Source organism: Columba livia, chromosome 20, assembly GCF_036013475.1.
Source record: "Columba livia isolate bColLiv1 breed racing homer chromosome 20, bColLiv1.pat.W.v2, whole genome shotgun sequence".
NCBI lineage: Eukaryota > Metazoa > Chordata > Aves > Columbiformes > Columbidae > Columba > Columba livia.
The window spans coordinates 3,893,440-3,921,031 of record NC_088621.1 but is presented as its reverse complement, the minus strand read 5'-3'; the positions used below and the strand labels follow the sequence as shown (position 1 = coordinate 3,921,031).

The following is a 27,592-nucleotide window of genomic DNA, read 5'->3' as shown; positions in this document are numbered from 1 at the left end:
CTAAAAAGGGAAATGAGCTCAGTTACCCTGTGTAAATCCAGAGCAATTTATTTGTAGACTGAGGACTTAAACCTATGTCACGGTGATCACTTCTGAGCCAAATTCCCTCTTGATGTTCATTTTCCCTTTAGGTTTAGGAACGTCTTGATAACCAAGGTCTTTCGGCTTTTCCAGTTTAATTAGATCTGGGGCATCTTTTTGATGGATAATCCCTGTTCCCTGCTTGTTCCTCTCCTAATGACTGCACAGTGCAGATGAGCCCCAAGAAAGAGAAGCCAAATTACTCTGCCTTTCCTCAGGGTCCTTTTGATGCTGTACCACGCTTGGCTTACACAAAAGTTTGCATCATCTGGTCTCTCACGCAAAGGATCCCGGAATTCAGTGAGATGAAGGAGTCATTCCACGGACGGTTCCCCTGAAAACCAGCCTTACGCGCTTGTGTCTCCCACAGGAAATGCCAGAGCTGGGAAGCAGATGTGCACATCAGATACTACTGACGAGTCAAACAGGAATCAACAAGACCCGCTGTCCGAGATGGCGGCTGTCAACACTATGGACTGTAACACACTTTTTGCAGAGCAAGCTATTCTGCTTGCTATTCCTTATCGTCTCACCTGCCTCAAAAAAGGAATTAGCAAAGATCTGAATGGAAGAAACCCCAAAGTATTAGCTAAAGATCTCCTCAGGCATCCAGTTCTGCAGAACAGCAACGTGCAATACAAAACATCAGTGTTAAAATGTCTTTAACTCCCCAGAGGAGTCTGAGCTGGTAGCACAGTCAGGGCAGGACACAAGCGCTTCCCTCCAGGAAGACAAGGACTGGGAGCGGCACTTTGGCCCCTGTGAACTTGTCACCACGCCAAGGCGAGAGGCCACCCGCTCCTTCTACTTCCAGCCATGGTTTTGTTTCATGTTTCTCCATCTCAGCTTTATCTTTTGGAGAGGATGCTGCTGCAACAGCATGTTGTGACACCCCTCTGAAGTGCAGAGAGCATCTCCATGTGCTGGGCTTTGCCCCCTGTATGCAATAACTCAGGCTTGTGTTATTATTCGTATCTGCCGCGCTGGTGAGCGCTGTGGACAGGTTCCGTGGGCCCCTGCCGTGCTCCTGCGGAGCTTTCAAGAGGGGAAACACTGGGTGCGGGAAGCCAAAGGCCGCTTGCTGCCGCGGGAGGGAAAAAAATCACGTCTTCAAAGAGCACAAGTGGGTTCTCGCCGCCTCCTCCCGCTCCCAGCTTGGCCCCGGCGCCACCGACCCCGCTCCGTGCGCGTCCCCTCCACGGCTCCGGGACCGGGGGCAGCGCGGGCCACGGAATGGGCGCGGCCGGCAGGGGGCGCCGCGGCGCTCCTCAGACCCCGCCCCCTCGTGACGCAACTCCGCCCGCCGCTTCTCATTGGCCAGTCACCGCCTCGCCCTAGCGGCTCGTTCCCCCTGACCGTCGCTCATTGGCGGGCGGCGGAAGGACCGCCCACTCGTGGGCGGGGAGAGTGGCACCGCCTCCTCCCGCTGCCCGGCGGCTCGGTGGAGCGGCGAGGCCGGGCGTGCGGCGGGGCTATGGCGAGCGCGGCGCGGGGGCTGGGCCGGCGGCGGGGGCTGCTGCTCCCGCTGCTCTGCGTGCTGCTGCTGGGCCCGGCCCGCGCCGCACACATCAAGAAGGCGGAGGCGGCAGCGGCGGCGCCCGGCGAGGCGCTGCGGTACCTGCACTCGGCCGAGATGGGCGAGGCGCTGCGGGCGCTGGCGGCTGCGGCCCCACCGGGCCTGGCGCGGCTGTTCAGCATCGGCGAGTCGGTGGAGGGGCGGCCCCTGTGGGTGCTGCGCCTCACGGCGGGACAGGAGCCGGAGCGGCCCGGCGAGGAGCCCGGCGGCGCGGCCCTGCCCGGCCGGCCGCAGGTGAAGCTGGTGGGGAACATGCACGGGGACGAGCCGCTGGCGCGGCCGCTGCTGCTCCGCCTGGCGCAGGAGCTGGTGCGGGGCTGGGCCGGCGGCGAGGAGCGCATCGGCCGCCTGCTCAACACCACCGACCTCTACCTGCTGCCCAGCCTCAACCCCGACGGCTTCGAGCGCGCCCGCGAGGGCGACTGCGGCGGCGGCGACGGCGCGGAGGGCGGCCGGGAGAATAGCCGCGGCCGCGACCTCAACCGCAGCTTCCCCGACCAGTTCGAGGCAGCCGAGCCCGACCTGGAGCCCGTGCCCGAGGTGCGAGCCCTCATCGCCTGGATGCGCCGCAACAAGTGAGTGCGGCCCGGCCCGGCCTCTGCCCGCTTCCCCCCTGCCCGGCACGGTCAGCCCCGTGCTCTGGGGAAGGGGAGACCCGCGGCTCTGCTCGCTGGGAGCTTCACCCTGTTCCCAGCCTTTCCTAGTGCTTCCTAGCAGGGCTGGGAGGGGGAAAGCCATTTCCCCCCTTGCTTCTCCCCAGCCTGCCTCCTGTGCTGAGTTGGCCCTTTATCACAGCCAGGGACAGCCCTGCACCCAGTGACCGGGCTGTAACACGGGTGCTGGCCAGTGTGTGCGGGAGAGCGGTTCAGTAGCCGCAGTTTGCTGGGCACTTGCCAGCGAGCCACGCTAGCCCCACTGGGCACAACCTGTGCCCTGCGTGCACCCTGGCCTCCGTGGCCATCTGTGTGTCTCCCTTCTCCAGGAGCCTGCAGCTGGAAACTTCTGCTCATCCGCTTCATCTTGAGCTTGTCTGTGGGTCTTGCACTTGGGGCTGATAATGCTTTCACCATGAGCTGCGGGATGCTTAAAATATTTGGGGTTAAGTGTATACTTGGTCTGTGTACAAACACATTAACAGAGACTTGTCTTGTACAGGGCTTCCCTCATCTTTGCATTTCATGGAAAGTTCCCTGTATTTAGCAATAATGGTCTGTGCAGCAGCGTTTCCAAATACAGGCCCTGCTCCTGCGTCACTTTTCCCCCTCTGTCCTGTTGAAGCGTGCAGGACCGGGCCTTCAGCTCTCACCATCCAAGGGCAGAACGGCGGGAAGCCGCTGTGACCAGAGCGGGGCAGCCTGGTACGGGAGACGGTGTCTGTGGAGCAACACACCGAACTGTGGCCCTTCTCCCAAACTGGGGATAGAGAGAGAAACACAGAGGGGATGGCTGGTGGCCACAGTGCACTGTGGGGCTGTTGGTTGGATCCAACCGTCACACACGACATTCGGATTTGTCTAATGTTTGTTCAGTTTCAGGGAACAAAATTTGCTTGGACAAACTATTAAAACTTGGTAGGTGCTGGTGGCTGTAGGGATTATTGCTCTAGAGGATTTTCCTGAACTGCACCAGTCACTGCTTGTCCCAAGAATAGTTTAGGACAACTCTGATGGAGCAGTTTGCACCGAAATCCCTTCAGACTTGGTTCAGCTCAAAATTGGTTACTAGGGGAACTCTTGTGCGTTCTTAATATAATTTTGAAAATTCCATGTGCTTTTTACTTTTTGCAAGTGTTTGAGGTGGGATTTGCATGTGAGCCAGGGTGAAACGGGAAGAACGTGGTGCTTTGTGCATGCCTCTGCCTGGCAGCACCAGTTAATGCTGGTGCAGTTGTTAGACTAACATAACCACTGTTAGAAAAATGGATGGGTAAACACAACTGTTTGATTAAAAAAAGAGATAGTGGGTGTAATGCAATTTGTGTGTGCTATTTTAAGCAAGGCAAAAGTATTGGTCACGTTACCTCTGCTCGGAAACTAAATCCTGTTTGACTGAAGGAGGAGGAGAGCAATTTTTCCTCTCAATGCTGTATTTGATGAAAAGAGGAAGAGCAGAGGCGATTACCTTTGGAATTCATTGAAATGCTTATGCTGCCTGTGATCAAACTGAAGTGTGATGTAGGGCATGCCGTGCTGTATTTTCTGACTTGGGCTTTTTAACTGCTCTGTCCCACATCCAGATTTTATTTTTGCAAGTCAGTTCTGTTGTACATACCAAGCGTTGCTCAGAGCTTGACGAAGAGCCGTGTACATCACTTTATGCACAGGACACTGCTTGTCTGTCATCACGTTTGAGGACTTTATCTTAGTCTGCAGCATGAAACTTGCTGCATCACCATTAATGCCAGATGTCAGTTTGGGGAGAGAATAAACCCATCCTGAGAGTTGGTTTATTGCAAAAATCTGCTGACTTCCCACTGTGCTCCCCCTTGGACGCTGTTCAGACCCACTGACAGCCCTGCTCACTGTGTCGGAGGCTGGTGTTAATACGAGGGGATGTCTCTCCCAGGACGGTGTCTTTTTGTCCAACAGTAGCCTACTTGGTGTTGGACAAGTGTGTATCTGTTAAGTATCCTTGGTGTAGTTGCAGCTCTGCAGGCTGATGGAGCAGGGTCTGATTGTGTCCTCTTCCAAAACCGCGTTACTGCTGGGCAGCTTGTTCAGTGCACACATTTTACTTCGTTGATCCAAATAGAGTTTGGAGGCTGCTCAGAACACATTTTGGGTGGGAAAGCAGCAGAATAACTGGTTGGGTGGCTGTAGCTGACTTCCTGTTGCAATTATTCCAGTATGACTCTTTTTTTTTCTCCTTTTCTTCTCCTTCCCAACCTCAGGTTTCTGCTTTCTGGCAATCTGCATGGTGGCTCGGTAGTTGCAAGCTATCCCTATGATGACTCTCCCACACATAAGCCCACAGGAGTCTACAGTAAATCAGCTGATGACGAAGTGTTTAAATATTTGGCCAAAGCTTATGCGTCACATCACCCCATCATGAGAACTGGCAAACCCAATTGCCCTGGCGAGGAGGGAGAGACCTTCCAAGATGGTATCACAAACGGGGCCCAGTGGTATGATGTAGAAGGTAAGTTGTGGTGGCGAATTGCTCTAACAGAGTGTCTGACACAAATAGTTTCTTGTTCCCACTGGGAACTTGACATCCAAACCCGTGGTGATTATCACAGAGGAAAGGACGGTGGGTGAAGGGATATTTTTAGCTTTGAATGTGTTCTAGCAGCTTCAAATGAAGGCAAGCGGCATCACAGGCACACCAGTAAGTGCTTGATGAATCACAGCTTGGGAGATGTTTGTAGGGAAGAGATCACAGTGAACTGGAGGGCTCTTCCTGACCTTGTTAGATGCTGGAGAGTTACCCTGTGTGTGGGAGGCTTCATTTGCCAGATGAATTGTTATTGGGTCTCCAGACAGTTATTAAATTTTGATACAGGAAATAGGAAACTATTGGTAAAGGTATTAAACCAATCCTAAGATTCTGTGAGGTTTTTTAACCTCCAAACTTGTAAATCTGTAACTGATTATAGAACAGTCTGCTGTGAAACTGTGTGAAATGATTTAAATGCATGGTCTGAGCTAGCTTAGCTGCCCTTGCTGGGGAAGCTATCCGCTCTGCTGTTAGACCCGTGCAGATGGCAACAACCAGCACGGCCCGTTCTCATCCGCCAGTGCAGCGGGATCTAGAAGGGATCCAAAATTCAGTCTGCTGGGGCTCTAGTAGAGCTCCCATTCCCTTTATCAGGCAGCTGCTTTGGACTCGATCTAAATATAAGCAAATTATCACCTGGTGCCCCCACTCTGTTTGTGTGAAGGTGGCTGGCTTTGCTCAGCCATGCAGTGGGCTGCTCTATGTGCTTTGGTTTTGCTGAAAACGGGATTTAAATGACAGTGTACGTGATGAGATGCTTTTGTGGAAAAGACAGTGTGGGCTAGCGGGAAGAGAAATCTTGGCCGTGTCATTAGAAGAAGTTACGCCATCGCCGTGCACCTTCAGCGGATGTTGTACAACCGCGGCCTCGCCAGACAGCGCAGAAACTTCTGCGGTGAGGACACAACCAAAACCTTGCATAAATGGTGCGGAGAAGTTGCATTGGTTTGCTCTGCTTTCCATCGTGCTAGGGCTGAGGGATGATGTGCTGAGCAAGCGGTGCCATCGAATGTTGTTTATCTTTGAGAGCTTGCTACTTAACAAATTCTAATAACAAGGCGTCTTTCCAAAACAAAGGCTTGAGGTCTGCCTCCTGTCTTAACCCTACATCCACCTTGCTTGGGAAGGAGGGAGAGGGATCCATTATTGGACCTGAACACATCGCTTCGGTGCTGGAGGAGGAAGTCTCAATTTCAGCGGTGGCTGAATCATTCCCCAGGATTTCACTGGTCAAATAAGATGCCGTGTTCAAACAAGATGTGGTTTTTATCTCTTTCTTTAGCAGCTGTGTCCTTCCCTCCGCCCTGCCGAGCACACCAGCCCTGGTGTTTGCTGGCTCAAGGTTCACTCTGCCGCTAAGAAAAGTCCAGCAGGAGAAAAGTTTGTGTAGTCTGGTGAATTTGTTTGTGAGGGAACAGGATATCCTGGATGATCTGCACTACTGTGTTCTGGTGGCAGTTGTTACCAGCAAACATCTCATTTGAGAGGTTTGTCAGCTGCAGCTCTCAGGTTTTCTGGCCTCTTAAAGGGGTGGGATGAGTGTGCTCTGAGGGGAAGGTGGTTCCAGAGCTTTGGACTCGTGTTCCCCTGCCCCCAGGGAGATGCATTTTTTTCTGCAGCATTAACTTCTTCATCCTCCTGCGAGGATGAGAGACCTGGCTAGTGGCCTTTGGGGTCACCTCTGCCTTGCCAGTGAGCAGAGCAGAGGTTTCACCTACTTTCCTTTCACAGGAAACAGCGAGGTGTGAACTGAAAACCAGTTTGCTCGGTGCTGCCATCGTTGTGGTTTATATTATGTGCAATAGCCTCCAGCTTCTGTGACAATCCACGATCTCGGGCTCAGCGCTCAGGGCTGTAGGTGATTTGGAGGCAGGTTCATAGGGAGCGCACACTGACACCGGCTCTCAGAATGGAGCATTGCTGAGGCTGGCACACCTGTGTGTTTCTCTCCAAAGTGGTAATTCATATCCTATTGCTGTTGAAGATGCACACATGGAGGGCGATGGCAGCCCTTGGAGCACCTCCAGCGCTGAGGAATTCACATAAAGCGTTACCCATGGGAAGGGCACGGGTGAACTAACAGATATCGCTGAGGCCAATGCATGTGTATGTTGATATTGTGTGAAGTTACCGTGTCCCGTTGGGGTTTTAGGTGTTAACATTAGTTTTTAGTAGCAGATGAAGAGCAGGCGAAGGGGAGTCGATTGTATTCTACGTGTGACAGAAGCAGCAAAACCATCAGGATAGCTGTATTGAGTCATCTGGATCGCTCAGCTCTGTGCCAAGGTCTGCTGAGGTTTGTTCTCGGACCGGGAGACCTTTCCCAGTGATTGCAGAATTTAAATGTGTGGTAAAATGAGGCTGGGGAAACCCCAGTACCCTGCGGGAGCTCCGGGGCTGCACTCTAGAGATAACCAGGGCACACGGTTCTGTGAGCGGTGCGGGGCATGTGCTTGTGACCTGTTGATCAGGTTGTGCCAGGAGAGACCGTGAAGGCTCCATGTGAAGTACAGCCAGGAAAAACAAAGAAATGAGAACATAATGTCTCAACAGGTGGAAATTTTCCTGCCACATTTTATCATGTGAAATCAAACATGCTGGAAAGCAAACGGCCTCATTGTCCTGGAGTTACGAGTTTGGGTTTATGCTGGTGCCAGACCCCATTAACTTTGGTTTGAGTTTGCAAACAAACTCTTACGTGTGTCAAACCGAGGTGGCAAGTACAAACCACCGGAGTAATTGTTAAGGTCAAGTGTGCACAGGGGAAGATGGATCTCCGCCAGACGGCTGAATTTGGCTTTTAGTAAGGGATTGTAAATAACAACAAGACTTTCCAAGGCTGCCCACAACATACCCTATTGTACATTATGTTGAATTCAACTTCCAAATTTGTCTCTTTACAACACAAAAGCAACCGTGTCCTTCCCACAGGTAAGACTTAAACAGTGTCTTAACCGCTTTCCAGGCATCACCTGGACCATACACCAGCCCAGACTTGCATGTATTTTCTTGATCTGAACCAGCCACTCGGTAGTTAAAACCCCACGAGGTTAAAAAGGAAGGAAGAATTCAGCCAGACGGCTGAATTTGGCTTCTGCATTCCAGGTTCTATAGATAAGCACGTCTGTGACAGGGATGCTTTTTAGAGGCTATCTCTGGTGTGCGTGCTCTTATTCTTCCTTCCTTTTTAACCTCGTGGGGTTTTAACTACCGAGTGGCTGGTTCAGATCAAGAAAATACATGCAAGTCTGGGCTGGTGTATGGTCCAGGTGATGCCTGGAAAGCGGTTAAGACACTGTTTAAGTCTTACCTGTGGGAAGGACACGGTTGCTTTTGTGTTGTAAAGAGACAAATTTGGAAGTTGAATTCAACATAATGTACAATAGGGTATGTTGTGGGCAGCCTTGGAAAGTCTTGTTGTTATTTACAATCCCTTACTAAAAGTTCTTTTCCTTACTGGTTTGACTGTGATGTCCAAGTGTTTGAGGTGTTTCTGGTGTCTTATCAGAAGGTGCTTCTCAGGTCGAAAGTGGATTTATGTTACGTGTGTGCTTACTAGGGTGTTATAACTGTGGTTAGCGACCAGACTGAGCTGCCAAACAGCTTTCAGTGGCGTCAGACTCAGAGCAGTTAAAATGAGTGCTGAGAGCAGCGGGTGCTCATGGCATCGCTGTGGTGGCTTCTGTCTCCTGGGCATGGCAGCAGGAGGTTGCACAGTGCGCGCTCTGGTACAAGTTTTCAGCTCTGTCTTTCTGGGATATGCCCAGTTAGCTGCCCTTTTGCGTTTGTGTTTGTGTGAAATTCTGGTTGCAGATTTTTCTGTCTTCTAGAGAACAGTGTTGGCTTGATGGTTTGAGGGTCTGATGCTTCTTTTCACACCTAATGTGAACTGCTGGGCAGTACAGTGGTGGTGCAGCTCCTGGGGCCACCCTGCCCTCCTCTTATCGCCCCGGGAAGGCTGCAGGGCTGTGTGCTGCAGCTCTGGGAGCTGGAGCATGAAACCTCACCTCCTCTGAGTTTTATTGAGTGCAGATTAATGGACTAAAACATTCTCTGGCTGCTGCTGGTGCTCACCCTGGTCTCATGCTACAAGACAATCGGTTCTGTCCACAGAATAAGCCACTTGTGCCACGTATTTAATCACGTCTCTAGCTTGCTTTTTGCTGTCTGCTCCTTCCACACAGCAGACAGGACCGTTTCTCTGCTTTAACTTAGCTGCAGGTCTCTTATCTCCTAATGTCTGCTCCAGTGAGAGCTGGAATTGAAAAGGTTTCTGCGTAATGCAGTTTGAAAATATTCCTGGCTGGCCTGAAAGGCCTCTCTTGGCATGTGCTCTATTTATGGTATCTGGATCCCCAGGCTTGACTCTAGAGAGCTGCCGTGGAGCCTGGCAGGGAGCAGCGGGAGGCTCGTCCGCATGAAACTCTGCAGCACTTGTGCTGCAAGAGCTCCAGGATCCTTGCCCGAAGTGCAGTCCCGTCGCTCAAGGGGTGAGATGGAGCAAGACAGAGATTGTTCTGAGCATTTTTGTGACCTACTGTAAGCCAGGGACTGACTTGCTGTGGCTGTAAGCTGCTCACTTTGCATTGCTTTCCTCACTGGTAAAATAGGTGTGATGCTTCGTTGGAAGAATGAAGCTTTAGCAGTGCAGGCTAAAAGACACCCTGTGATTAAAAAATGCTGGAATAAATCCTGCAAGTTATCCCAGATATTACCCAAACAGACAGGTAGAGTAGAAGCACTGTAGTCTCACAGTCCTCTGCCTTGGGTGTGCTTTATCTGCTCTACTCCTAGGAGGTATTGCTCTGCTAAGGGTAGACTGCCTATAAGTCTCTCTTTACACCTCCAGATCTTCTGCACAGCCAGGAGAGGCTGTGCAGATGGTATATGGAAAAATATGTAATTCCATATGCTGTAAAAATAACTGTCCTGCTCTGCAGTGGGGCCGTGTGAAGGCCAAATATGTGCAGTGGAAACAATCCAAATTTTCAATCGTGCAATGGACTACTGTCTCAAAGAGACAGTTTTACCAAAATTGATGTAGCAAGCCCTGATTTAGTCCGTTGCTGCTCTATTATGGGTGAGCATCTGTCCTAAATTTCCTTGAGTGGCAGATGAAGCACTAAATATGCTTCATAATGGCTCCGGTTTATGTATGGATGTTTTCAAATGCATTAGCGTCCTGCTATGAACAGATGGTTATAGGCTGGCAAATTGTTTCACTCTGCCTGGTGTTTGCTGGTGAGAGAGCAGCCTGCTGCGGGTTGTTCTTCTGAGCCTGGTAACAGGAGCTGAATAAAACCGAGTATGTATCAGATTTGCAGGCCTTGTTCCTCTAACCTCGTGAACAGAGTTGGAGAGTTTTAAAGCCCTCAAACGCTTTTTGGCTCCTTGTGCTGGACAGAAAAGTCTCTTTCCTGTTTTGATCGCAGCCCGTGCACAAGCTGCAGTGCTCTTTCTGGTGGCAAGTGACGTTTGATTCGTTACAACAAAAGCCTCATGTTCCCTTGGCAGGAGGCTCCCAGAAGAATTGGGAGGAACTGGGACATCTTTGATGTGGTATCGTCTCGCATACATTCCCAGGGGTCTGTTCTAAATCCTGCATTATGCTGTCAGTCCATCTCCGCGTTACCCCGGTGTGGTGGGGCTACTAAATTCAGAGCAGCGGTCCCAGGATGGTGAATGCTCACAGCCACCACATTGATTAGAGACTCCTCTGCTTGTCGAAGTGCTGCTGATAGCTTTTCCTGGCCGTGCATTAACACAGCCACTGCAAATGCCAGGGAGCGCATTTGCGTCATGGGGCTGCCGAGCCAGTTTGGCTTCCTGAGCTCATCCAGGAGGGACCCCCTGTGCCTGGTGTCTGGGTGACACTGGTGGCAGTTGTTCAGTCTCTGGGCAGGGTGGTCTCAGGTGCAGGTTGGGAAGTGGTGGCCAAGGCCATGGCACACCCGTCTGTCCAGGTTGTAACTGAATAAGGTTGTGTAACCCAAAAGATACCATGAGTATGCATATAACTTACTGTGGTACGTTTTCCATACTGACACAACGGTCTGATTTGCTGCTGGTGTTGGGAACGATCCTCTCATGTGGCCGTGACATCTGGCTACAGTCATGTGGTGGGATTTGTCAGGGTGACTCCCAAACCTGTTTCGCAGACTTGTGGTGGTTTTGGAATGACCTTTTTACTATTGAAGACTCCCATGAATGTTTAGAGGGCTGAACGTTTGCATTCTTCAGCAGCATGCTGGAGTCTGAGCTCCAGATTCTGAGTGTTGATACCTGCAGAGCTCCCATCCTGCTGGTACATTATTCATTTCTGTTTGAGAAACAGGTTTGATTGCTGAGGGTTGGATGTAAACTTCAGCAAATGGGGTCAGGACACTTGCTGGAACAAGGTGACATTTTTGTTCCATAGCAGTGCCTGTGATTTCTCTGAAGAGCAAGAATGGCAAGATGAGCTTAATGCTGGGAAACAACTCTGTGCACTCGTGTTTTCTGGTGCTCATGGAGGGTTGGTTGGTTCAGTGCTAAGCTAGCAGCTGTCCCCAGGTGCTGCAACATCCTTAAATTAATTGAGACTCCTGCCTTAAAGAGGAAATGTGGGACTTGGCTGCAGGGCTCAGAGAAAAGAGCAAGTTTCCCAGGTGGACAAATCTGTGTCCTGTTCTCCTGTGGGACATGGCTGCGATGGGGTCACAGGAGTCCTCAGCGGTGAGGGAGATGTCACTGCCCTCCCAGATCTGAGGAGAGTTTCCCGAAGGTGACTTGCTCTCTGCACACTGTCACCATCTCAGATCTTGCCAAACTTTCTGCTCTAAAGTAAATTGAGACTTTCAGATAAGGAGTTGGAGGAAAGGAGCAGCCTGAGGAAGCAGAGAATGGGAAGCATTGGTCTTGAGTTTTGCTGAGTTGTTTTTGGGAGAACAGCTGTGTGGTCCTTGAAACTTTCGGCATGCAGATTCGAGCTGCCACCTCCCAGCTTGATAGTCTGGTGTGTTCTTTTGTGTCTGAGGCTTGAAGCTCATTTTGGGTAGATTAATGTCTCTTGCAGAAAAAGCCTCACAAATCTAAAGGTGGCTTGGAGAGCATAGCAGAAGGACTTGGCAGCAGTAATGTTCAAACTCCAGTGTGCCTGCCCTGGCCCCCAGGATTTGTAGTGTCTGGAAAATGTCTTCACAGCGAAATGAACCCTTATGGATTTCCAAGTGCTGTGCTGCCGAGTTCAGCTGGCAGAGCAGTGAGACAAAAGGGACTGTCATCTCTGAGCTGCCTGTGGCTGATTTGAACAACCCAGCGTGCTGGTTACTGGGAGAAACAGAGCTTGGTCTCCCCCAGCACATGCGCTCACCGCGATCTGCTCTGACTTTTCTCCTCAGGTTGTTCACTCAGGAGCTAGGACAGCATCGTGGTGAAATGCTGGGGAGGGCTGAAGGACAGGGAAAAATGTGCATCCCATAGCAGGATGTCTGTGCGTTGCTCTTGGGACATGTCTCTGCCTTTTTTTCTCAGGGGGGATGCAGGATTACAACTACGTGTGGGCCAACTGCTTTGAGATCACGTTGGAGCTGTCCTGCTGCAAATATCCACCAACCTCCGAGCTTCAGCAGGAGTGGGAGAACAACCGGGAGTCTCTCCTCACTTTCATCGAGAAGGTAGTTTGGGCTGTGACGGGGTGTGGGGGCAGCGGCTGTAAAACCCGCGTGTCCACGGTGGGCTGAGAGCACCGCGTTCAGCTGCTCCTGTGGCTTTGTTTGCTGCGTGTGGTGACACAACTGCTGCCGTTGCCGTGCAGAGGTCTGTGGCTACAAAGCTGCTGTGTATCTCTGTGGTTCTGCCACAGTTCCCACATCCTCCACGACAGCGGAACTCCGCTCAGAGGGGCCTCGTGGGGTGCAGTGTTAAACAGAGAGACCGATCAGTGCGGTTCTCACTGAGTGATGCAGCATACCTGTGTGTCCTCCATGCTGTGAACCTCCAGTGATGTTCAAAGGCATCAACATTGCTGAGACCTTGGCTTGCAGAGTCGTCTGCCAGGCTGTCTCCCATGTATGAGTTGAGTAGGTGACAGTGTCTTCAGCCAGTCTCTTGCATTGTTTTCCTCAGGTCCACATTGGTGTGAAAGGCTTTGTGAGGGATGCAGTCACTGGAGATGGCCTGGAGAACGCGACCATTGTTGTTGCCGGTATTGCTCATAACATCACAGCAGGGAAATTTGGGGATTACCACCGACTGCTTGTGCCTGGGACCTACAACGTGACCGCAGTTGTAATGGGGTAATGTCTCTGGGGCAGCCTGTGTCCGTGCTGCCAGCTGCTCATGTTCCTTCACTTGATTTCTTTCCCCAAACCATCTTGTTGTGTATTTAAGGGGCTTGTCTGGAAGCTGAGCAGTAAAGGACTCCAGCTTAGAGCTGCAGCTGTGTTTGTTCACCCCGTGCCCTGCTGCAGCAGGGTGCTGGTGGATACACAGCATTTCTGTCACCTTTGATTGCTAGTATCAACCTGCATCCTCTTGGGCAAAGGAAGTGGAGTAGGGTCACCCCAGTCAGAGTTTGTGTTGTCTCAAGTCTGGGTGTGAACGTGGAGCTTGCCCCTAGGCCAGCCCTGTGATACACTGTGGCTTCTTCTCCTGTAAGCAGGAGCTTTTGCCTCTGTGACAGAGCAAGGACGGCAGCACGGTTGGGTCTATGGGCACTGGGATGAGTCCAGTCAACTTGTTCACTGGTGCATCTCTCACATAGTCATTGATATCCCAGTACGTTTGGGCTGGGAGGGGTAGGCTGGAGTGGTGGAGGGGCTGCCGGGAGTTTCGGTGTCTGTTCTGCAGAGCCTTCTTGCTATAACGACTTGTTTTTTTTCACAGTTACACACCAGTGACTAAAGAGAACATCGAGGTGAAGGAGGGAGCTGCAACAGAAATGGATTTCTTCTTGCAGCCAGTTGTCATGCCACTAGGCCTTAATGTCACGCAGTTCACAGCAACACCTGCTCCTGTCTCTACCGTCACCCCCACCCCTGTGCCCGCAGAGGCCCCAAGCCCAACCTCTCTCCATCAACCCATCCAACCTGTGGACTTCCGCCACCATCACTTCTCAGACATGGAGATCTTTCTGCGGCGATACGCCAGCGAGTACCCCAACATAACCCGGCTCTACTCCGTGGGCAAGTCGGTGGAGCTACGTGAGCTCTATGTCATGGAGATCTCCGACAACCCTGGCAACCATGAACCAGGTAATGTGGGAAATGCTGCCTGAGAGAGCAATGCTCAGGGTGCTGAGATGTCTCCAAGCCTTAATGAAGTGTTTATAATTGTCTCTCTGTGGCCATGTGCCTGCAGGTGAGCCAGAGTTCAAGTACATCGGTAACATGCATGGGAATGAAGTTGTGGGGCGAGAGCTTCTCCTGAACCTCATTGAGTACCTCTGCAAGAACTTTGGCACAGACCCTGAGGTGACCGACCTGGTCCAGAGCACACGGATCCACATCATGCCGTCCATGAACCCCGATGGCTATGAGAAGTCCCAGGAAGGTATCGCTGTCTGTGCTGAAACATCTGTGGGGTTTCTAGCTCTGAGAACAAGCCTTTGGGTTCAGGGCACCTCTCTGAAAAATCTGGAAGCTTTGCTGGAGCGGAGTCGCTCTCGACACAGGGAGGCTGGGAAAAGGTTTGGTGTGTGCTGTGGCATGAGTGGGCAGACCCTGTGTTGCATGGTGCAGGCAGCCAACTGATGCTTGAAGCTCTTGAAAAGAGCTGTGGTACTTCAGCAGTGCTATATGCTGCCCCTGTTTGGGTCCCCTTATGGTTTGTGGCTATCCAAAGGCTTATTTTAAAAAAAAAGACATTCCTTTGACACAGCTCATACTTGCTGTGCTTTGGTCCATGCTCTTAATAACATGTGATGTGGGAGCCAGGCTGTCTGCAGAGCGCTTGTCCAAGGATAATATAGACTTTTATCATGATGTTGAAATTGGCAAAAACATCCTTCAGGGAAGTCCTTAAAACCGCGTGGCTCTTGCAGATTGGCAGAGCAGAGTCTGTCCGGAACGATTTTCTGGAAGCAGAGCTCTTGCTTGGGTTTAACAAAGAACTTGTCCGGCTGGTTTGCAAAAGGGAGCTCTGAGGTTTCTGCGGTCGTGACATCCGGCTGCTGGGATTGTTCACGGTTCACTGCCTTTCTGCTGGTTGTGGTCTGACTGGCACTGAGAACCTGTGCAAACAGCCACTGAAAGGGCCCTCGGACGTCTCTGGGCACAGAGCAGTGTGGGTGTCCCCTGTAGGAAGCCAGCGCCGTTGTGCTTTCTGCTCTCTTCCATTAATTGATAGTTGTAAGCTCTATGGTTCAGTGCAGGGGCTTCATCCTCCTAAGTGGGAACTCGCACAGGACTCAAGCTTGAACTTGTGTTTAATTTTCAGGAGACAGAGGAGGTACTGTTGGCAGAAACAACAGCAACAACTACGACCTGAATCGGAACTTCCCAGATCAGTTCTTCCATGTGGTAGACCCCCCGCAGCCAGAAACTCTTGCTGTCATGACCTGGTTAAAGACGTACCCGTTCGTGCTCTCCGCAAACCTGCACGGAGGTACGGCAGCCAGACCGAGCTCCTTCCTTTGCACTGAGGTTTGAGGGGTGGGAGTTTGCAGGACCATCTCCACGGTGTTCCAGACATGAACTGAGGAGCTCTCACAGAGCTCTCTGCCCTTGGCATTGCTGCGAAATGGCCAGGTTCCTGCAACAGGGGTAAAGCCATTTCCAAAGGGCACAATGAGTAAACCAAACCTTTTGTTCGTGCTGCTGGAAGACTGATCAGAAGCTGGAAACAAAAGCTGAAAAATGTGTCCCCAAGCTCATTTGTAGGGTGTGTAAGAGGTTTCTGGGAGGATCACAACCACTTCTCTGAAGGGAGCACATGCGTTGGGGAGTAGTTGGCTTGTTGCCTGTTGGGAGATGGGAATGAATTGTGTCAGCAGCTGGGTCTGGGAATGTGTGCAGTGCTGCGGCTGCTGGAGTCTTTGTAGTATTTATAAAATGAAGTGAATTAGATATAATCCTGAGGGTTCCCTGCTTCAAACTGCATGGCGGAACTATGGAATTTGCTGTAATTTAATTATCTTTTTGGAGTGATCTAAATTAAGTCTCTGTATTACAGCTCATTCCCTAGACAGTTTGTCTGCTGGCTGGTAGCTGTGGTAACTTGCAGGTGGTTGCTTTGTACATGTTTAATTTTGTAGAAGTGCTGTGTGTGGGTACGAGGGAGCTGGCAGGTCTCCAGCAGCGCTGGTGTCTGGGCTTCCAGGGTGATATTAGTACAACTTGCTTAGGGAAAGCATCAGGAAGCCAGGGATGTTATAATCTGTCAGAGCTTGCAATAAACTCGAGGAGGCTGAAAAACTACAGCAGTTGGGCCAAGGGCACTATGCATGTTCTAGGAAATTGCTCCCCTTGCTTTCTCTTCTCTGTGAAAGCGATTACAAGGTTGTGCTCATCCCTCCTCTTTGTAAGAGCCAAACCTTTGATGTGTGGTGGCTTGGGTTCACCTTCCCAACTGGGTGGGGCCTTATCTCTTCCTGTGCTTTTGTTGTCTCTTCTAGCCACTGGGCATAATGCTTTGTTTAATGCCAAGTCTTGAGAAAGACAACACTTGGCACTCTTGGGAGAAAAACTTCCCCTATTAGGCTGAGAGATCACTTGCAAAGCATGCCAGTACAAGTCAAAGCTTGTTTCCCCTGCAGGTTCTCTGGTGGTTAATTACCCCTTTGATGATGATGAACAAGGAGTAGCCGTATACAGTAGATCCCCAGATGATGATGTGTTTCAGCAGCTGGCACTTTCCTACTCCAAGGTAAAGCTGTAACGGGAAAATGGGCACATCCTGCTGGGTTCGCTCCTGATGGCGTCGGGACCCTCCCGAGCGGCTGGTAGAGAACACAGGTGCTGTGTGCCCACATGAACCTCTGTGTTTGGTAACTCCAAACGTGTGATTAATGTTAGAACAAAAGTGCCAGTGGCTGTCGAGTGCAGAGACTCAGCTTCGTGTGTTGCATCTTGTTTTTTAGGAAAACAGAAAGATGTATCAGGGAAGCCCTTGTAAGGATATGTACCCCACCGAGTACTTCCCCCACGGCATCACTAATGGGGCTCACTGGTACAATGTTCCAGGTAAAGTAGACCTTACATCTTTTGCACTGTTTGTTCTCCAAGTTAATGCATGTGCAACTTAAAGAATTTAGTCTGATCAGTCACAAACTCTGCATTGGTCAGCCCAGGTTACTGCAGCTTAGGTTTCTTTTATAACCCCTGAAATAATGCACCCAGGTAAAGTTATTCCTGAGGGAAGGAATTTATAATGTAGTTTTTCTGGCTATTAGCAAAATGGTTTCCTGAAATTTTACAGCAGCGTACTAGCATGAAAGGTATTTACAAGAAGGATGGTTATTTGTCTGCTATTTTGGCATCCCTTTGAAGAGTGAGTCTTGCCCTGTGTAAAAGCCTCCTCGCTTCAGCTATAATATGCATACTGTAGTTTGTACTTCATCTTTTTCAATCTGATATATACTTTTTGTTTTTAAGCTGTAGTACAATTGCCTTCAGGAGACCTTGTCATAATGTTTCTTACATTCCTGTTGTAGGTGGGATGCAAGACTGGAATTACTTACATACAAACTGCTTTGAAGTGACCATTGAGTTGGGCTGCGTGAAATATCCAAAAGCTGAGGACCTGCCAAAGTACTGGGAGCAGAACCGCCGATCTCTCCTCCAATTCATGAAGCAGGTGAGACACTTTGACCCCAAAATATTGTGCGAGCTGCCCCTGGGGTTTGTGTTAGATGTACCCGATGAACAGGTTAATCTGTGTGCTGAAGCAAGTGCTGCTTCCTGGCCACACTTGGTACCTGCTCCACAGAAACCATCCCCATTGGAACATGTCTCAACTCCCCTCCTCCTCAACACACCAAAAATGTGTGACTCAGTGATCCTTGTGGGTCCCTTCCAACTCAGGACGTTCTGTGATTCTATGCAAACAGCAGCCAGGTGATGCAGGTGTGGGTTTTTCATTTCCCACTACCTTGGTTTTCCCTTGCCTGGGGTGGCCTTTTTGCACTGTCCCCATCTGAGTGGGGGCTGGTGGCTGCGCTGCGCATCTGGGCCATGCAAACAAAGGTGTGGAGCAGAGAGTGCTGTGGTGGCACCCTGAGCCAAACAATTGCTCATTGTACTCAGCAGGTGCTCTTTGTCCACACCAGCTGCTGGTGAGTCTAACCTCGAAGCCTTTTGGAACATATTGCTCCTCTGGGAATGCTGAATGTCCTGGGCTGGGGGCTGGTGGGATGTGGGTGTCAGTGACCCCACAGCGATGCGTGGGGTGGGAGGATAAGCACGGGCTGGTGCTCAGTGGGGCTCTGGCTCTGTGCTCAGGTTCACCGCGGTGTCCGGGGGTTTGTGCTGGACGCCACAGACGGAAGAGGCATTCTCAACGCCACCATCAGCGTTGCCGAGATCGACCACCCGGTGACCACGTACAAAGATGGAGACTTCTGGCGCCTCTTGGTCCAGGGGACGTACAAAATCACAGCATCTGCCCGAGGGTGAGCGAGCCACGGCACAAGGAGCTAACAGCTGCACGAGTGACTTCCCAGTCAGGAGTAGTCCCATTGCCTCTGCCTGCAGCAGATGCAGGTGTAGGTGGTACTCTTGCCCTCTGGTCTGGGCAGAGGCAGCAATGTGATGCTACCTTGATGTCCAGGGCAGCTCACCTGGTGCTGGGGTACAATCCAAATCTTCTCTTGTTTGGAGATGGGGAAGGAGTTGATAACTTAGTGTCGTTAGGGGAAATTCTCTTGCAGGCAGCTGTGTGCAGAAATGACCTCATCACTTCAACCACTGCCAAAACCTTTGGGTTAAAACAGCCTGACGTGTTGTCCTGCCAGTCTGCCATGCCATGTAACCCTGCAACACCTGAGCCAAAAGCAGCTCAGCACCATGTTGGGCCCTGAGCTGCTCCCGGTCCTTCTACCATTCCCATGTCCCTTTGAAATGTTCCTGCTCTTTTTTTTTTTATGCTTCGTGCTTTTGGAGGGAGCAGTAGCAGTCCCACACAAGCGTCTAGTCAGGAAGCGGGGGTGGCTTGTTGTGTGAGGTCTTGAACCCCTGACGTCTCCTTGTGCCTTCTCTTCCCTGTGTAGGTATGATCCAGTCACTAAGACGGTGGAAGTTGGCAGCAAAGGTGGGGTGCAAGTCAACTTCACTCTTTCACGGACAGACATCAAAGTGCAGGAGGGGAAGACACCAATCTTGAACACACCAGACACCAGCGACCCCAACGAGAAGGAGTTTGAGACCCTAATCAAAGACCTGTCTGCTGAGAACGGCCTGGAGCACCTCCTGCTCACCTCCTCGGGGGATGTCCCTCCTTACCGATACCGCCCCTACAAGGACCTTTCCGAATTCCTCCGAGCCCTCTATCTGAACTACCCCCTCATCACCAATCTTACCAGGTGAAAACTCAAAGCAGCAGAGCTCAGCTCCTCCCCGAGCAGCAGCCTGTGGTGGGGAGGCAGTGAAATAAGGAGCAGTGAACATAGAGCAGAGATGGGGAGTGTGTTCCTCCCTTTCCCTGTGGACCCGAGTTTGATGGAGCCCCATGTACAAGGGCATGGTGGCAGAACAGGCACTCGCAGATCCATCCGTGTGCTTTTTCCTGAGACATCATTTTACTGGCTTAAAGCTGGGGTGCTGTTGGTTCCCCAGGGGAGCCTGGCACTGACATTGATGTCCCAGTTTTCTGCAAATACCTCTTGTTCCATACTGTTTCCTCCCTTTTCCAAGTCTTTTCTGACATCCACTCTGCTAAAGAGTCCCCAGCAAAAGTGATCAGATTTTACTTACACATCTCAAATGGCCTTTTTTGATTGTCTGCCTTCAGATTTAAATTCAATAGTGGGAGACACATTTGCATTAGCTTGACCTAAGCCAAGGTCTCTGCCCCCTGTGCAGGAGACCAGCTGTCTGCAGTCCTCTGCTTTCCTTTGTGACCCGTAGCGCTTATCCTCTGTCAGCTTTAGAAAGCACAAATCTCTTTGTCCCAGGACCTCATTTGCTTGTTGTTACCAGGCACAACATGCTCATGTGCTGTCCCTGCTGGTGCCAAGGCTGCTTTTCTGATCTGTAGCCTCTATTGTCCTTCCAGTTGCATCAGCCTTGATTGTGTTCCCTGCTTCGCTTGCGTTCAGTTTGCTAACTTAACGATGCGACTGTAGCAACAACTTCTGCGTTACTGGAAACAGGCCTGCTTTTGTCCCCTAAACTGAGTGCTTTGTAAATTAACTTGATGTCCAGATGTACCTGGCTCTGAAGGAAGACAAAACAACAAACAACAAAACCAAAACAAACCACCAACCAGCAAAAAAACACCAACCAAATTTAAAAAAACCCATGGAAACACAGAGGCATTTAGCAGTTCCATATTTATGGTGATGTCGTAGGCTATATAGAGATATACAAAGCATTGGGCAACCTGTACATTTGAGCTAGATAGATTCTTACACAGATGCTTGTGTTCAAACTGATGTTCTTAGTGGATGTGGCTCAGTGCTGCTGCAGGTATCTTGTGATGAGGTTGTGTTCTGTGTGTAATGTGTGTTTGTAGCCTCATGGAGGCAGGCAGCGTTTCCTTTGTACACTGTGATTTCTCCGCGAGGCTGGGCTAGGGATGCTGCTCTGTTCCCGAGCTTATGCTGTGGTTTCTCATCTCTTGGCAGTTTGGGTCAGAGCGTCGAATTCCGTCAGATCTGGTCCCTTGAAATCTCCAACAAACCAAACCAGTCTGAGCCTGAGGAGCCAAAGATCCGCTTTGTTGCCGGTATTCATGGAAACGCTCCCGTTGGTACAGAGCTGCTCCTGGCACTGGCAGAATTTCTTTGCATGAACTACAAGAAGAACCCTGCTGTTACAAAGGTGAGAAGCCAATGCGAGGGACCATCTTGGAGCCCTCCAGTTATATCTTGAGAAGTCAGTGCTCACTGGGAGAGGCTTGTTTTATTAACAGTGCCTTGTGGGTTGCGGTGATCACACACATAATAGGGAGTTGTTGTGAAATCCACGGGCTGGTGGGAACCTCTGGCTGCTGATACCAATATAAGCAGCAGCTCCTAGGGTGAGATCCAGGCAAATGAGATGTACAGAAAACAAACCCTACTAATTGCACTTTATGTACTGTTTCTACTCCTTTTCTGCAGCTGATTGACCGAACTCGGATCGTGATTGTGCCTTCCCTGAATCCAGACGGACGTGAGGTAGCACAGGAGAGAGGCTGCACATCGAAGATAGGCCAGACTAACACTCACGGCAGAGATCTCGACACAGACTTCCCAAGTAAAGCAAACTAAAGCAAAGTGGTGTGTAGTGTCCCTGTAGAAATGCTGCTGTGGAACTCTCCTGTGAGCTGCTCTAGGGTTGGGTGTAGTTGTTTGGTTACAGATCTACCAATAAAGAGAGCAGCACAGCTGCTGGGAAGCTTCCAAAGGTTGGATCTAACTTACAGATGGTAATTTGCCGTCTCTTTATTTGCAAGGAAAAGACAAAGCAGCATTCTTTAGGAATAGTCCAGAGGTCAGACAAGGCCTAATGTATTTTTCCTGATAACTGATTTATTTCAACCCCCCATTTCTGAAAAATGCCTTCTGTTCATTCTCCCCAAAAACAGTCTCCTTTTTTTAATGCTTTTCTGGTTTCCATGTAAGTGCTTGCTGTATCCATAGCACTGTATCAGTGCTGTGCTCACCCTTCTTGCGCACAGTGTTCTCTCTGGCCAGGTTTGGCTGGGTTCATCCCAAGTGCTTTCTTTAGAAGATGTCGGGTCAGTGCCATTGAGAGAGCAAACACACACGAAGTACCCCCTGCATCACAAAAATAAGTAGCTTGGGGAAACAAAGATGTGTCACGTTTGTTTAGTTTAGCAGATGAATTCACCCCATGGGTAGTGTGGACTAGGTGATGTCAAGTGCATCTGGTGAGATCTAAGTACCTTTCAATACATGCAGCAGACTTAATTTCAGACATGAACAAAGAATGTACTTCTCCTGTACGTAAACAAGAATGTACTTCCCTTTTCTATTTGTTGTTCTATTTACAGGCAATTACTCCCGGTACTCAGGGGCACGAGAGCCTGAGACCAAAGCCATCATAGAGAACTTGATATTGAAGCAGGATTTCAGCCTCTCCGTTGCACTAGATGGAGGATCCCTGCTTGTCACTTATCCGTATGACAAGCCAGAGCAGACAGGTATGACCGACTCCTCCAGGGCCCTGCACACACCGTTACCTCAGGCTGTCTCTGCAGAAGTTCATTTGACCACATGGTGTAAGAGTTTCTTGCACTGGTGGTGTTCTGTAGCGTCCTTTTGTGTTCAGCCCTTTGTATGTGGAGTTGACAGTCTATAAGTAAAGCTATAAAACCTCACAGGATTCAGCCACAGATCAGAACACTTAACCATTTCTGTCCCTGCAATAGTATTTCAACCTTTCCTCTGCCAAAGCCGGTCTAAGTCTGCTTTTGATACCACCCCTTAGTGTCAGAGGAAACAATGTGTGTCACTGTTTGATATGAGGTTAGAATGGGAATCTGCCTCCACAGTGAACAACAGTTACAATCTCAGAGTCTCACATTTCTCTTTATAGTGGAGAACAAAGAAACACTGAAGCATTTGGCATCTCTGTATGCAAACAACCATCCGCTGATGCATTTGGGCCAGCCAGGCTGTCCAAATAAGTCAGGTACGTTTGATTGAATCCTTTAGCCCCTGTGAGCTTGTGCTGGGCTCTGCTAGAGCAGATCCGTCTGACAGCTCTGTTCTTGCTCTCACAGATGAGACTATTCCTGGTGGTGTGATCCAGGGCTCTGAATGGCACAGTCACTTGGGAAGTATGAAGGTACAAGGCTTTCCATCTCTACTAAACAAGCGTTAAAAAGCATATTTGTTCCGATGTCTGGACGGCACTTCCCCACCTCCAGCTGCATTTTGCAAAACTTTAAATACCACTTATTTTGTTGTAACTATGGTTTCGGGGTTTTTTTGCAGGACTTCAGCGTTACGTTTGGTCATTGTCCTGAGATCACTGTTTATACCAGCTGCTGTTACTTCCCGAGCGCGGGGCAGCTTCCCAGCCTGTGGGCAGACCACAGGAAATCCCTCCTCAGCATGCTGGTGGAGGTGAGCGCCCTCCGTGGGTCCGTGGGAGGAGATCCTGGCAAGGAGTGAAGGTGGTGGGGAGGGGGAGAGGAAGAGAGCGGTACAGAGAGTCTTTGTGTTTTTATTGGTGCTCTGTAATTACAGATGGTCAAAATTTAGGCTGCAGGAGGAATGGCTTGAACAAAGGCAGCAAGTGATCAGGAAATGTGTTGACATGAGAGTTAAACATCTCCTCTGTTTTGGCTCTTTGGTGGGCTGAGCAGTCCTTGCAGTATTGTGTGCTTTTATTTATTATGAGGGTGAGGGATGGAGAATGGGCTGTGTTCTGAGGGGAGGATTACATCCTGTTTTGTTACATATGTGCTTGGATCTGAACGTGAAGTGTTTGAAATACTTTATTTCAGGTTCATAAAGGAGTCCATGGGTTTGTCCAAGACAAGAGCGGCAAGGCAATTTCTAAAGCTACCATTGTGCTTAATGACAGTTTGAGGGTCTACACTAAAGAAGGCGGCTATTTCCATGTGCTTTTGGCTCCAGGTTTGCATAACATCAATGCCATAGCCGACGGGTACCAGCAGAAGCACGTCAAGGTATATGAATGTCTGAACTGGCGATCTTCACCCCTTTCCCTGTCATATAAAAGCATCTCCTGTTTGGGCTCTGCCTTGTTGTCTGTGTTTAGCTGCCGATTATGTGCTCAGAGTAGCTGTTTTCTGCCACTATGTTAATATAATGGATGGAGAAGAATTTCCCAGGATGGCAGGGTTGTTTCAGGAAGTAGCTTTTCTTTCCATTGCGCTTGTCTTGGTGGTCCTGCCCTGCTCAGCAAGTACCTCTCTTCTCTGGACACTTAACAGAGGTCTAAGCTTTGAGACAACCTGAGCTCTCATATCTTTCTGCAGGTCTTGGTACGTCATGATGCGCCCAGCTCTGTATTCATTGTATTTGACACGGAAAACAGGATATTTGGGCTGCCAAGGGAGCTGGTTGTAACTGTTGCAGGTAAAGTGACATTTGGAGCTTTGCTTTCTGCACTGGTTCACACTGACAATTACCCTTCTCTTCACCAAACTGGAAAAGTAGTCTGAGGTCTTCAGAGGGAAAGCAAGAGTTGGTTGAACATGATTGGCCTTGCAAACTGGTCCAACAACCCTTGGATGTGGTGATGCTGGGCTGGCAGGTGGGAGGGAGGAAGCAGAGACTGTTGCAGGGGTCTGAAGGTTCCAGAATGGATGTTGAGATGCCTGCAATGGGGAGAGCCTGTTTGTGCATAGAGCTGGGACCTGGGAGATCTTGCTTCTTCACCAAGGTTTCTTTTGAGTGGTGTGGCACCAGTTAAGCATTAAGACTTCTATTTTTTTTTGCGTTCAGATGGCTGTTCCTGGAGAGGGTAGAGTTTATACCCAGTAGTCTGCAGAGGAGCTCAGTGGTGCTTTCAGAGGCTGTGAGCACAGAAAATCAAGCCAGTGCAGCACTGCTCTGGGAGCAGCTCTCTTGTATGGTGTGTTTTCTGTGGCCTAGGAGGAGGGAGCAGGGTCACAGTGAAGTGAGGGAAGTGGTTGTGACTGTAGAAGGGAAGCGGGATGGTGGCAAGCCCAAGTCTCTGGGTTTTGGGAACATGGCATTAACTGTAACGTCTTCTTTCTGGTAGGTGCAAGTATGTCTGCTCTGGTCCTCACCGCCTGTATCATCTGGTGTGTCTGCTCAATTAAGTCCAACAGACACAAGGACGGTTTCCACCGCCTCCGGCAGCACCACGACGATTATGAGGACGAAATCCGCATGATGTCTACCAGCTCAAAGAAATCCCTCCTGAGCCATGAATTCCAGGATGAAACGGACACTGAGGAGGAAACATTGTACTCCAGCAAACACTGACAGCTCCAGGCAGGACAGGAGGTTCCCATGGACCAGACCCAGTGGTGGGGGGCGATCCCTGTGGTTCGGTTCTGAAACATTAGCTTGTCCTCCAGAGGTGTGGGTGGCAGCTCCTGACTTCCCTCTACTGTTTGCTGTTCCTGTTGATGTGCAAATCAGTGGGGGTTGGAGGCTGTGTTTGGGCTAAGGACAGGGCTTGTTACAATTTTGGGTCAAGATCTGGAGGTTCACATGACATTGTTTGAAAGGCAACTTAACAGGGTGACCAGCAGAGTTCCTTGCACTTCCCCAGCATCTCAACGCAGTGAGCAGATGGTGGGGAAGTGCCCCAAGACCTGCATGGGGTTGTAGTTACAACACTCCAAAGCAGCTTCTCTACCTGTTTTGATTTTGTGTTTTCTACTCTGTGCTTGGGGGAAGACAGATCCCTCACTTGACTCCACGTTCTGCAGAGCAGCCCTCGGATAAAGACTTGGTTCACAGCTGCTCCCTTGGAGCTTTTCCCCGCCATGAGATGCTGTGACCTGCTCTGATCTGCAGTGGTTGCGGAGCACATCTGATGTGTTGCTAGTTCCAGGCAGTGACTTGGTGTCCTGAAAGCGGGGGGAGATGACAGCCATTCTTGATGTGAGCTGGAGAGAGGAGCGAATGTCAGAGCTTCAGCAAACTCTGACAAAGTTCAGTTGCTTGCCAGCTCTGCAGTAATGCCGTTCCTGACTTCTGGGAAAGAAACAAACTTTATCCCCATCACCACGAGTTGCTTCTCGTTTGTGTAGTAGACCTGGTGTTTGGGGTCTCATGTTAGTGTTAAAACAGCAGAGTGTCTGGAAGAGCAACCAAAGGTTGTTCTCAGCAAATGGATAGACTGGTTGTGGTGGATACTATAGAAAAGCAACCAGTTACTGACTCGACCTGATCAAATTTCCTCTAGTCCACCACTGTTCAGGAGGAAACAGTGAAATCTGACCACTGCTTTGTATCTGAGCATTATTGGAGCTGCAGGGAGAGGTCATAGGAGTATCCATGGCCCAACTTCAGTCTTAAATTGTGAAGAAAAGCTGCACCATTTGCCACTGTCCACCTCATACCATTTAGTGATCAGAGCACTTTGGAAACACCCCTCTCGTCAAGCTCTGGTGATGGTGGGCATCAAATCAGCCCGCTGGCTTGGCTCTGTTCTGCTACTGCAGCATCCCTGAAGTCTGTAGCAAGAGCTCCACCTGCTTGTGTGTCTGCGGTTGTGTCTGCTGCTGCAGGGGCCGGGGCAAGGCGTGAGGAAAGGCTGAACCGCTGTGCTGAAAGAGGAGGGAAAAACAGCCAAATTCTGTTTCATAGCACTTGGCAGGAAGGTGGAAAGAGGAGCCACAGCGTATGTCCCCAAGACACAGTAGTTTGGTGTGGGTGTCCAGAAGGGAAGAATGGCTGAAACGTTTGATTTCTAAAGCCTTTATATGCATCTCTGGCATTCCTGTGTGCTCCGGGCAAAAGGCTGGGGTTGGAATATGCACTTATTTTCTTGCTGCTCATCTTCTGTTTTAATTCTTGCCCTACTGACCTGGAGCCTGGTGCAGCAATGTTTCGGGCATCTCCTTTGCCCGGAGCTAATCTGTTCTCCAGCAGCCCTGGGAGATGCACGAGGGAAACCTGTGTGTGGTGTCTCTGGGGAGTGTTTGCAGCCAAATGCCTGGCAGGGTCTGTGCTGCAGGGCTCTGACCTGGTCTCCTCTGGGGGAAGAGCGCAGCAGGTTCCCCGTTGACAGCTCTTGGGCCATGGCACCCGGGGCAGGAGCTGTTCCTCACCTCTGTATGGGGTAGATGCCATTCCCAAACATCCCTGTGGCCATGCTGCCGTGCTCATCATCTCAGCCGAATTTGTGCAGCTGTTTGGAGGGACGAAGATAACCCTTACACACTGGTACACCATACTCCCTCTTCCACAGGAAATTATATTGCAAGAAACGTAAGATCTGGCTGGGGAGGTGTGCTGAGAACAGGGAGATGAGGCTGAGCATTCCCTATGCCCTAATCTCTGAACTTTTCCTGCTTCTGAGGGTTCTAACAAGACACACATCTGGGGTTTTATATTAAAGTTGAGTTTGCAAACGGCTCTTGGGGCTCTGGGCTTCGTTTGCGCTGGCAGCAGGTAATGGACCGAGCTGGCCTTGCTTTGTCCCACTAGCAATAGGTCTCGTTAGGAATCGGCCCTTTTCCTCTGCGAGTGCGTTTTGCAATTAGTGTGGAGTAGCTGCCTCTTTTTAAGGTGAGTGGATTTGAGATGTTTTGCAAGTGTGTGAGACTTTTCTACGCAGCAGGACCCGCTGGGGTGTCTGGTTCTCTCTCCATTAGCGCCGGGGCTGTTTGTCGCCGGTGTCGGGAAGGCAGGAGCAGCCTCCCCTTGTCCTTTGTCTGTCTGTCCATCCGTCCATCCGCAGGCGCTCCTGTCCCGGTTCTGGCAAGGAGCCGGTCCCCTGCGGGTGCTCGTTCCCGGAGCGTGTCGGTCCGTGCACTGTGCCTTCAAATGTACATTTTTAAAAGGGACTTGAATCTCCTGGCGGCGGGACGGGGCGGCGGGAGGCTCTGCCCTCAGCCGGGCTCTGTTTTTTACCTGTATACCGAGATCCAATAATCTGTATAAAACTATTTTGATGTCCA

General features: G+C 50.4%; 1 protein-coding gene across 1 annotated transcript; it reads left to right on the top strand.

The window, feature by feature from the left end:
- Nucleotides 1-1,493: 1,493 nt before the first annotated feature.
- CPD (carboxypeptidase D) lies at nt 1,494-27,592 on the top strand. Its single transcript, XM_013366869.3, has 21 exons — nt 1,494-2,232; nt 4,548-4,795; nt 12,386-12,528; nt 12,980-13,149; nt 13,739-14,106; nt 14,213-14,404; nt 15,290-15,457; nt 16,608-16,717; nt 16,932-17,034; nt 17,505-17,647; nt 18,292-18,461; nt 19,059-19,370; nt 20,634-20,829; nt 21,111-21,246; nt 22,007-22,156; nt 22,552-22,647; nt 22,739-22,803; nt 22,953-23,084; nt 23,468-23,653; nt 23,966-24,065; nt 24,715-27,592. The coding sequence occupies exons 1-21, from the start codon at nt 1,556-1,558 to the stop codon at nt 24,939-24,941; spliced, it is 4,092 nt and encodes a 1,363-aa protein (XP_013222323.3). The 5' UTR covers nt 1,494-1,555; the 3' UTR covers nt 24,942-27,592.

Bases quoted from the DNA above. Each gene is read 5' to 3' on its own strand.
- CPD (XM_013366869.3), top strand. From the start codon at position 1,556: ATGGCGAGCGCGGCGCGGGGGCTGGGCCGGCGGCGGGGGCTGCTGCTC. The intron at 16,718-16,931 runs GTAAAGCTGTAA...CTTGTTTTTTAG, and splicing joins TGGCACTTTCCTACTCCAAG to GAAAACAGAAAGATGTATCA. The intron at 19,371-20,633 runs GTGAAAACTCAA...ATCTCTTGGCAG, and splicing joins CTCATCACCAATCTTACCAG to TTTGGGTCAGAGCGTCGAAT.